Here is a 10650-nt window from a genome sequence, read left to right as displayed (position 1 = left end):
ACTTTTTAAGACACTTAACTGTACACAGAACTTTTTGCCCATGAAAAGTTGAAAACTAGGCCCTCTATTTATCACGTCACTCGTCATTCGTCCTAAACCACCTAGCTCTTTCTTTTTGTCCTCTTTCTGATTTTGATAAATAATACCCTCAGAGTTTCCGTTATTTGTTAATTATTCCAAAGCAAACTGAAATCTCATGAACTTATTCTCACTCGATCATATATTTATCCCTTTGCCTTCGAACAGTTGCCTTCGAACAGAGAGTACAAGAGATTTCAGCTCCCGTTTATATTTAGTGTCATTTTTCCAATTGTTTTGCTGGAAAGCTAATATCTTCACCACTCAGAGAGAAAAAGGCCGATTAAGTTATTCTCAGTTAGATCCTTTCTTTAGTGTGGGCCAATCGCGAAAATATTTCGAAGTATATCCATAACAGTTTGTCGAATGTGTCTCATCCTCCAGCAGTAGATCAAGGGATTGAGGGATGAATTGAGGAACATAAGAGTCCTTGTGAAATAATGTAAATGAGATAACAAGGGAGTTTCATCGTTGACGGTCTTGGCAAAAAGAAAACAAGATATTGGCAAATAGCAAACTAAGTACACGAAATAAATGTAGAATGTAGCCAGTGAAGATTTTTTCAGCCTTGCGGCAGTCTTTCCACACTACCAAACGTTCATCTGGTGTCTCACGAAAATATCTTTTCTAAAGGAACAGATATACTGCATGACATTAAACACCTAAAGAAGAGACACCTTGGTTTGTTTGCCGCAAATCTTGTAGCAGCAGTACGTGGCCGAGCTACAACGAAAACAGTTCGTTCTTCCCCGAAACCAGTACATCGCCCTCCGCCCCCAACCTCGCGCCCGCTCTACACAACGCCTATGGAAGTCCCTGGTTTTCTCACTCATACGGTTAAAAACAGCCAGACTGGAGCGTTCCCTACTCCGAGGACACAACAGCCTCCACCATTATACTCGTCTTACGTAAGTTCCTCTGAAGGCTACTCCTCTTACAGTGATGCTGTCAAACATGGTCACACTTCACGAGACCCACTACCTAGTAATATACAGAACAGTCCGCTTCCAACAACAATCAACTCCCCTGCTTCCCCTCAACCTAATCAGTCTGACAGGACGGGAGTAGAAATACCTAAGGAACTGGTATCATTTTTACGATTTATTAAGACTTTACTTTAGTTACTCTTATTCACTGATATAGATCTTGATTTTCCCCTTGTTTTTAGTAATGAAATTGACCTATTTACCAGGATATCCAGTAAATTCTCCTTTGAGATTAGATACCGATATGCCAAACTACTTAAGTCAGTCCAATAAGTTGTCCTTTTTTGCATGGAACATCAATGGACTTTCTTCAAAATCATTAGGTAACAAATTACGGGATCCTGATTGTTTACGAATGATTAACAATTTTGATTTCATAATTCTCCCCGAGACATGGAAATCAGTAAGTATTGACCTTGAAGGCTTCAACATTGTGAGTACAAGTGCTTTAAAAAACATAAAATGTGGTCGGAGCTCAGGTGGCCTAGCTTTGATTTTTAAATCAAACTTTAATGATTGGATTTCAGTGGAAAAAGAATCTCCGAATTTTCTATGGTTTAAGATTGCCAAAGAATATACAAAAACCGAAAAAGATATCTATGTATGTGGCACATATATCCCACCTCAAAATTCCATTTACTTTTATCCTGAACTATTTGAAGAACTTGAAAACGATATTGAGAAATTCTCGGCTTTTGGATCAATTCTTCTCATGGGTGATTTCAACTCTAGAACAGGCAAATACTCAGACGATGTCTGTCAAGAGGGCAACACCATTATAACAAACGATCAATCTGAATTCTCCTTATGCGCCCTTCAGCGACGCAGCTTTGATAACGAATTAAATAACCACGGTAAACGGCTTTTAGAAATATGTAGGAGTGCAGATCTAACGATTATGAATGGTAGATCCCGTGGCGATTCGCTGGGAAGGCCAACATTTCATGGTAAATTAGGAGTTAGTGTTGTTGACTATGCAATATGCGACCAAGACTTATTCCACTCTATCGCGAATTTTGTTGTCAAAGAGCCGTCGAGTTTATCAGATCACAGTCCAATAATGACATGGCTTAACATTACTAAGGTAAATACCCACTTAACTACAGAAAATACCAATGATACATTAATTCGTTTACCCAAACAGTTTATATGGGAAAATGATTCATCACAAAAATTTAAAACAGCACTGCAAATAAGAGACATACAGAGAATGGTACATGATTTTCTTGTTGACAGTAGGCCAGACAAACACATTAACTCTTCTCTCGATGCAGTAGAAAGGATTCTTTTTACAACCGCAAAACATTGTTTGAAAATTAAGAACGTTAAAAGACGATATACTAGATTATCTTCTGTTTCGTCTAACAAAAAATGGTTTGATAAAGAATGTCGTCTTAAGAGACACGAATTGAGGAAACTTGCTAATCTAAAACACAGAGATCCTCTCAATATTACGCTTAGGGAAAACTATCACACTGTCTTAAAACAGTACAAAAACGTTCTGAAACAGAAGAGAAAAGAATACTATCATACTAAGATTTCGGAACTGGAAGACATGATAGATAACTCAAACAGCCGTAATTTTTGGAACTGCTTGAAATCTATGGATGATTCTATGAAGGAAACTAGTACCCCGTCAATCTCAGAAGAAAGTTGGTTGTCTCACTTCCAGTCACTACACTCAAACGAGCCTCTTAATTCACACCAAGAAGCCATTATCGATGAGTTAACAAGATTAGAAGACGCAACAACACAATCACATGCCTTGGACTACCTAATAACTGAACTCGAAATACGCACAGCGGCTAACAAACTCAAAAACAACAAATCTTCGTATTCAGATAGAATAAAAAATGAAATGATCAAATCCAGCTTAAATGAACTAATGCCTATTTACTTGAAGTTATTTAACGCTGTTCTGACGTCAGGCACTATGCCTCAAACATGGTGCGGTGGCCTTATAACACCAATTTTTAAAAGTGGGACTAAAAGTGATCCCTCAAATTATCGGGGAATTTGTATTTCTAGTTGTCTTGGGAAACTATTTTGCTCAATTCTCAATCATAGACTTCTCAAGCACATTCAGTCGCGTGACATACTTCATAAATCTCAAATAGGTTTCTTAGCAAATAATCGAACCGCTGACCATGTTCTTACACTACGAACATTAATTGACAAATACGTTAACTGTCACAAAACGAAAGTATACGCATGTTTTGTGGACTTTAGAAAAGCGTTTGATTCGGTGTGGCACGATGGACTCTTATACAAGCTGTTACAAATAAATGTCCGAGGAAACTTCTATAAAGTCATAAAAAGTTTATACTCAAACTCTACCTGTTCTATTAGGATTGGAAATAACCAAACACAACCTTTTCAATACACTAGAGGTGTGCGTCAAGGCTGCATTTTAAGCCCTCTTCTCTTCAACCTATACGTTAATGATCTAGCTTTTTCATTCAACAATATTTTATCTGATCCGTTTGTGCTACCAAATGGCACCAAACTCAATTCTCTTTTTTATGCTGACGACCTTATTATATTATCACGATCGAAACTAGGATTACAAAATTGCCTAAACAAATTGTCTTCATATTGCAACGCCTGGATGCTTAAAATCAACCCCAAGAAAACCAAAATAATGGTTTTCCAAAAAGGCGCAAAAAAATGTGATTATGTTTTTCACGTAGGAAATGAAATGATAGACATTGTAAAAGACTATACTTACTTAGGGACTCGCATCTCGTCTCCCGGAAATTTTACACTCTCACTTGAACATCTTCGGCAAAAAGCCCTTCATGCTCTATTTAGTCTAAGACGCCACACTGATTTTAGTAAACTGAAACCTTCCCTTGCAAATAAAATTTTTGACACAATGGTCTCACCGATTTTAACTTACAACAGTGAAGTTTGGGGTGCCTTTGTGAAATCAGATTTTAAGTCATGGGATAACTCCGGAATCGAAAAAACTCATTTGCACTTCTGTAAACGATATTTAGAAGTCCATAACAAGTCATCCAATGTTGCATGCAGATCTGAATTTGGCAGATTCCCTCTGATCATTGATATAAATAACAAGATACTTAATTACTTAAACTATCTCCAAGAAAAAGATGAAAATTCTATAGTTAAACAATCTTTAAAAATATCTGTTGACCTTTATCATAGTGGTCAAAATAGTTTTTACTCCAGTCTTAAGAAGATGACTGACTACTATGATTTCCCAGGCTTTAATTGTAATTTACTGAATAAATGTAAAATTAAGCAATATGTAGATCTTATGCAAAAGAAATATATCACTTACTGGGATCATACCCTTCAACATTCACAAAAACTTAACTTTTATTATAAAATCAAAACGAATTATAGCCCTTCTGTCTACCTAGATTTAACAAGAAAGAACCCTTCTAGGAAAACATTAGTGAAACTGAGAATAAGCAGTCACAAACTTAGGATTGAGACAGGTAGATACGACAATCTACCACGTGACGAAAGGTTATGCAATCTCTGCAATTGTAACAGAATTGAAGATGAAACTCACTTTTTATTAGATTGTCCAAGTTTTTCTTCCATAAGAGATATGTTCTTCTCTAAACTAGATCCTAAAATACCGTTTCTGCGACTACAATCACATGAGTCCTTATTATCACATCTGATGAATTCTCCTGACTATTTTATTAACATCCAATTAATTTCATTTATATCAACTTGCTTTGAATTGAGAGACAAACTTATCTCCGGAATAATTAATCCTACTGATGGTTAGAGATAAACAATGATTGATAAGTTTCAAATTATTTTAAATGTTTAATTTACAAGGAATCAATAAGTAATTTCAAGTAGCTTTTGCAATACTGTAATACTTTGTTATGGTCATGCAAATAAAGCTTATTGTTGTTGTTGTTGTGTCGCCTGTTGTACTTGCAGAGCGTGAATCTGATTTGTGTGGTGTCTCACGGAAGCGTATATCTTGCAATAAAGCAATCCTGTAGTTATGACACAAACAACGAAAATGACCGCTTTCATAATATAAAAACCAAACAAGTTAAGTAGGATGGACATTGATGCACTAAACACCCAGACTGAGATCACAACAGCAACAACACGTTTGTGAGTCACAAGCTCCTGATATCTGAGATGAAGCTGAATGGCCAAGAATCTGTCCACAGCTAATGCAAAAACACCAAAATGCGAAGCAAAGACCAATATGCATGCCTGGATTAAACGCACTTTGTATACTGCATAATAAGCAGTACTGTTTGTGTTTTGTTTTATTTCCATCACAAGAATTGCAACATACAGTGGTTGGGCAAGTAACCCTACACCCAGATCAGACACAGCCAGGCTTAGTAGCAATGTTTTTAAAGTCTTAGGCAACGACGACGTTTTTCTGAGCGCTTGCATTGTTATGATGTTTAATACGATGGCGGTGAAAGACAAGAAAGCGTTGAAGAAGCAGTTAATAACAAGTGTCAAATTCAAGCCGTCAGCACTTGCCATCTTTTTTTTTTTTTTTTTTTTTACATAACCCTAATCAGCGTTCAGTTTCTATAATATGCAAAGATCTGAATTTCATTGCTTTTTAGGTTTCATCCGTTTTTGAATGAGACTGACCTTCAGCTTCCACCATTGGATGGAGCGTTATATACAGTCTTAAGTTTCAGCAGCTGTGTAGAACGTTTGAGGAACTCTGGAAGTGTTTTCTTTTTTGCACGAGACTGACGCCGGAAATTACTCTTTGGGAGACTTACTGAATATTCTCCAAACTACCTCCTCCGATGGCAATTGGTTTTTAACTGAGTACTGTTGAGTCTTCCGCGACAGTAGTAAAAAAAGGCCCTAAGTCGCGCTCACAATATCCAAACTCTCTTCTTGCTTAAAAATGAAACTTTGCATGCCTGAACCAGGAATTAAAACTTTAAATGTAAAGTCATCATCACACAGTAATTAGTATTAACTTTCTTTCAAGCGAAACGCAATAGGTGGTATAAATGTTGAAGTTCGTCAGTTAAAAAGGAAGGAAGTTATATGAAACTACTGACGCAATTTTAAATAAGCAAAGGCAGTTGGTTTTCAATTATGAATCGCAAACATACAGTCAGACAGAACGAGCTGAGAGGTAACTTAAGAGGAAAACGGAATTTTTACGTCGCAAACCAATCCAACAGTATTTGCTGGACCTATGAACACATTTTTTGATAAACTACATGTTCACGAGTGACTTAAAGAGCATGAGGCGGCCTAAAGATACAGCACCCTAGTTACTTAATAAATCATCTGTTCCTTAATATAGTATCAATTGCAAATATTCAGAACACCCGTTTGTACATGACGTGGCAATCCGATGAGCAATCATGTGTCAAAAAGTAATATATGCCTTAAACTGCAATCGACTACAAAAAACTCAGCTTAGGCTATAGTATCCTTTATTACCTTTAAGGCAGCTAATAAGATGTAAGTCGTATTACATAGCGTCACTTTCTTCAGTTTAAAACACACAGGCTGAATATTCTTATTTCTTTTCCTGCCGATTTTAGGCTGAAATTATTAAATGGAAGTGAGTTATTCGAAACTATTGGCGCGATATCAAAGTAGAAATGGCAGCTGGTTTGCAGTGAATCGTAAACACAAAGTCAAACAGAAAAGAGTTAAACGATCGTTTAGAGGAAATGCAGACTATTAAGTATGAGACCGATCCTACATGTTTGCAGGACTCAAGCGAAACAAACGCACGTTTTTTTAGTAACTATGACAAACGACGAGTCTCTTGACATGAGAGAAGGAACTTGTTCCCCGGAAAAAAAAAAAAAAATTACTAGCTAAGCTTTTCAAACATAGACCAGCACAGCAGGTAGTTAGTCTCGCTTGTGTGCGCGCCAAAAGGGAATCATGGTCCCAGGTGTTACTAGCCGAGATCGTAGAAACTGAGGGTGGGAATTGCTACGTGTCACAGCGCCATGCTCTATTTTGTGAAGAAAGCTTAGGGAAGAATGATGCAGAGATGTTGAGCTTTCCGGGAACGGGTCGGTCCACGAATTCTATTGCTTGAAATAGTTGATTACTTTTGAACAAGTGAATACTTCAGTGAAACCGTCTATGGAGAGGCTATAAACTGGTCGGGCGTTGTAAACTTTCGTTGTATGAAAATGAGTCTTGTGATGAGCATGCGGTTTATTTTTGGCGATGATTGAAATGAGGCGCCATGTTCATTACGTTTTTACTTTCTAGCAATGATTTGTATTTGTACACGCGTATGTTCTGAAGAAAATATTCATTAAATATTTTGAAGAATACTCGACCTTCGATAAAATGGGAAGTGAATTCTTTTAGCGAAGAAATCCTGCTTCGTGTAGAATTAATCGCCTCCTTAATTATATCTTATCTAATCTCCAAGCTAGCGAGACTGGCGTTCTTGTTGCAAGTTTATCCAGGGAGCATATTACATCACGACTAAAGGCTTGGTTACCAACATGGTGGTATCGCGTGTTATATATGGCAACGATCGTTTACGAAAGGGAAATAGGCATCGGCGAGGCAGAAGACTTAAATATCTTTTGCCGTTGCAAAGTGCTTGAGCAATGACGTGACTTTACGCTCGCAATAGATATTAAATTATGTTCATTGAACCAATGTTTAAGGTTGAAAGCTGTGATTCCGTAACTTTTGCTCAGCGGATAGTCGCTATAAAGTTTTAATATTTTTCTTGCAGACAAATTCAGATCAGGCAAAAAATTTGCTTGAAATCTCTGAAAATCTTCAGCCCCAAGGTTTTACAAGGCTAGCTGTGCATAAACAAAGTTTTGTAAATCTCCTGAGACAAAATGGCTGCCGCGTGACAAAGGGCTATTTTGGCGTTTTTTGACGTCTTGGTTCACCATAAACATTTTTGGCGAAGCTCTCGCGCGCGTAGCGGTACACCATGGGTAAGAATTTTGGTTCACTGTCCATAAATAATCACGTGAGCGTACGCACGCCCTTCCGCATCACAGGCATACCAATGTAAAATAACTCAATCAACAGGTATGGCAAATACAACACGGGGTTTTTCGGCGGGAAACCTAAAGTCCACCCCGACTTTTTAGAGAGAGAAAGTCCATCCGGGCTTAAAAGAGAGAAAAACCAACAGCGAAGTCAAGTCCGACTAAATTTTAAAGTCTTTAATGACATCAACAACAGAGCTAAAGCGTTAGAGAAAAAACAAGAGACAAATTTCGTTGGCGGAAAAACATGGAAATGGCGGTGAGGAAATGAGAAAAGGCGGCCAACAAGGTGAAAATGAGCGGCAGTGTAGAAAAAAAAGTGAACAGGAACACGAAGAACTTCGGTGAGCACATACGACATTTTCCAACATAAAATGAGCTAGGAAGTTTCACATTGTAGTCGTGCAAAACAACGTCAAAGAAATGTACAAAAAAGTGTGGTGCGCAGGTGCAAGCCTGTTGTTGTTGTTTTTTTTGTTAGGTCACGTTGCCACAGTGGCAAAATTTTTGGATCAGACAACAAACCAAAAACGTCACTTAACTAAGTAAATTCGCTCTGTTTCAAATTTCATCGAACTTATTCAGTTTCATTTAATGTGTTAAATGTTGACAAAATTCTCTGAAAGGACCGTATCTGAGTTTACAAAAAGAAAAAGAAAATTTTTGTGCTGTGTTGACCAACTCCATAGAGCGGGCGCGTGAAATTAGGAAGTTCCATGTCGCAGTCGCGTAACGACGGCTAAGAAATGTAGCTAGAAAAAAGCGTGATGCACGTGCAAAGTTTTTATTTTGCTAAACCTATCGCTTTTTTGCCGTTCTCGTTGTTTTCGCCGTCGCGCTTGCTTAAGCTCTTCATTGTTGTCATCCAGAATTTTTGCTACCATGGCAACGTGACGTCACACTTCTCCTCTCTATTAGACCTATTTGCTATTTTTTTGTCGTTTTCGTTGCCGTCGCCGTTTAGCGTTGCTTTCTATTTCTGTTATACATGGTCCGTTCAATCTTGAAAAGGTCTTGAATTTTACTAGTCGTCTTGAAAAGTCTGAGTCCTTGAATTTATGTTTAGGTCCTTAGAAAATACTTGATGTCTTTATTAGGTCTTGAAAAGTCCTTGAAATTCGCAACCTTGTAGACACCTTCCTTTTTCTGTAAAATTACTCGGATTGTTTTGCCGAGGAGAATTTGGCTCATCCTCGGTGTGTAAGAACCTGTTTAAACTCACGGGTAACGTCAAAACATTTTTCCGCATAAACGATTTCTGCACCTCAGAAGCAATTGCAAGTCATACCCAGTCAGTCTTGTTGCGGAAAGTAGTATGGAGGCAAAAATTAATAGTAAAGGCTAGGGTTTTAGCCAATAGAGTGATCAAAGGGGGTTACAGAATGCCGATTTATCAAAAAATCTTAGGCCTTAAAAACTGTAATTTGTCCTTGAAAAATTATTGAAATTTGGTTGTCTGACGTTGCAGTGGCGGATCCAGGGGAGGGGCCCAGGGGGACCTGCCTTCCCCCGTCTTATTTTTAGACCAAAATGAGGCCCGAAGGGCGAAAAAAATTTCATTTGAAGACTGGGCTAAAAGATAGAAATGATTGGAAATTGTCAAAAAGCTCGATTTTACTCTTCTGCTTGCTAAATATTACTTGTACATAAATAAGTTAGCACCTAAAGATTTATCTTTGGATGAATTTAAGGCTAGAATCAATTGGAGTTATGATTTCGAAAAACTTCTTCCTTCAATTAGTTAGAAAGAATTCAACTTTACCAGAATCAGAATCTGTTAATTGACAGGTCTAATGCTATTGTGTGAACTGTTGTGTTTAATTTTTTTCCGTTTTTAAATAATCATTATGGTCCAATCTGTAATATTGTTATATACTTTCTTCTAGTTTTAAAATTTGTAACTGTTACATGTGTTGTGTAAATAAACTACTATTAAGTAAAATAAAAAATATATTTCTTGTTTGAGTAAATTATTTACAAGTATATTAACGAGAGTCTATAACTAGCTTCGCTTTTAGCGCTGGCTAAATCTATATATTATAATTAGGACTATAGGTGTTAACAAGCGAACTGAAGACATGTGGCCAGCCTGCATACATCTATTATAGAGTTCTCATGGAAGCTTGATTTTTTGGGTGTATTGTTTCTTTTGTTGTATGTAATCTGTCTCGGTACTTTAATAAAGACCGTGTACCCTCGACCATTTTTTCTTGCAGGCAAATTCAGATCAGGCAAAACATTTCCTTAGAATCTCTGAAAATCTTCATGCATTAGAAGGTTAAGGTTATTGCTGGTTGTGTTACATGTTAAGCTATGAAATCAGCGCGGTCATCAGTGGCGTTAATTAAGAAGGATTCAGAAGTTCCAAGTTACGCTCTAATTTTCGAAGCCGAATTGATGTTAAATTTAACATTACAACTGCACACAAAAAAGAGGGTCTTCCATTTGTTAAATAGCTTTATTCCTTTGCATCATGGCTCCCACATTTGCTATACATTCAACAATATTCATCTGGCACGAAACTTATTATGAAAAGAAATATAATTACGGCTTTTTATGGTCTTTTATAAACTGTTTCACTCTCAACAGCGTCTTGCAGATAAATC

General features: G+C 37.2%; 1 protein-coding gene across 1 annotated transcript; it reads right to left on the bottom strand.

Annotated features, from left to right (window-relative positions):
• Positions 1-288: 288 nt before the first annotated feature.
• LOC140949008 (adenosine receptor A2a-like) lies at positions 289-5859 on the bottom strand. Its single transcript, XM_073398263.1, has 2 exons — positions 4977-5859; positions 289-665 (listed from the first exon to the last, which is right to left on the bottom strand). Exons 1-2 carry the CDS (start codon positions 5562-5564, stop codon positions 390-392), a joined length of 864 nt encoding a protein of 287 aa, XP_073254364.1. The 5' UTR covers positions 5565-5859; the 3' UTR covers positions 289-389.
• Between the last annotated feature and the right edge of the window lie 4791 nt (positions 5860-10650).

The sequence above is a fragment of the Porites lutea genome, chromosome 9 (genome assembly GCF_958299795.1).
Source record: "Porites lutea chromosome 9, jaPorLute2.1, whole genome shotgun sequence".
Taxonomy (NCBI): domain Eukaryota; kingdom Metazoa; phylum Cnidaria; class Anthozoa; order Scleractinia; family Poritidae; genus Porites; species Porites lutea.
The sequence above is the reverse complement of the archived record's forward strand: the minus strand, read 5'-3'. Positions and strand labels throughout refer to the sequence as shown.

What these genes read in the sequence shown, in the direction of transcription:
- LOC140949008 (XM_073398263.1), bottom strand. Translation starts at nt 5,564, where the DNA reads ATGGCAAGTGCTGACGGCTTGAATTTGACACTTGTTATTAACTGCTTC. An exon ending in ACGCTCTGCAAGTACAACAG is followed by an intron (nt 666 to 4,976) that starts GCGACACAACAA and finishes AACGTTTGGTAG; the next exon opens with TGTGGAAAGACTGCCGCAAG.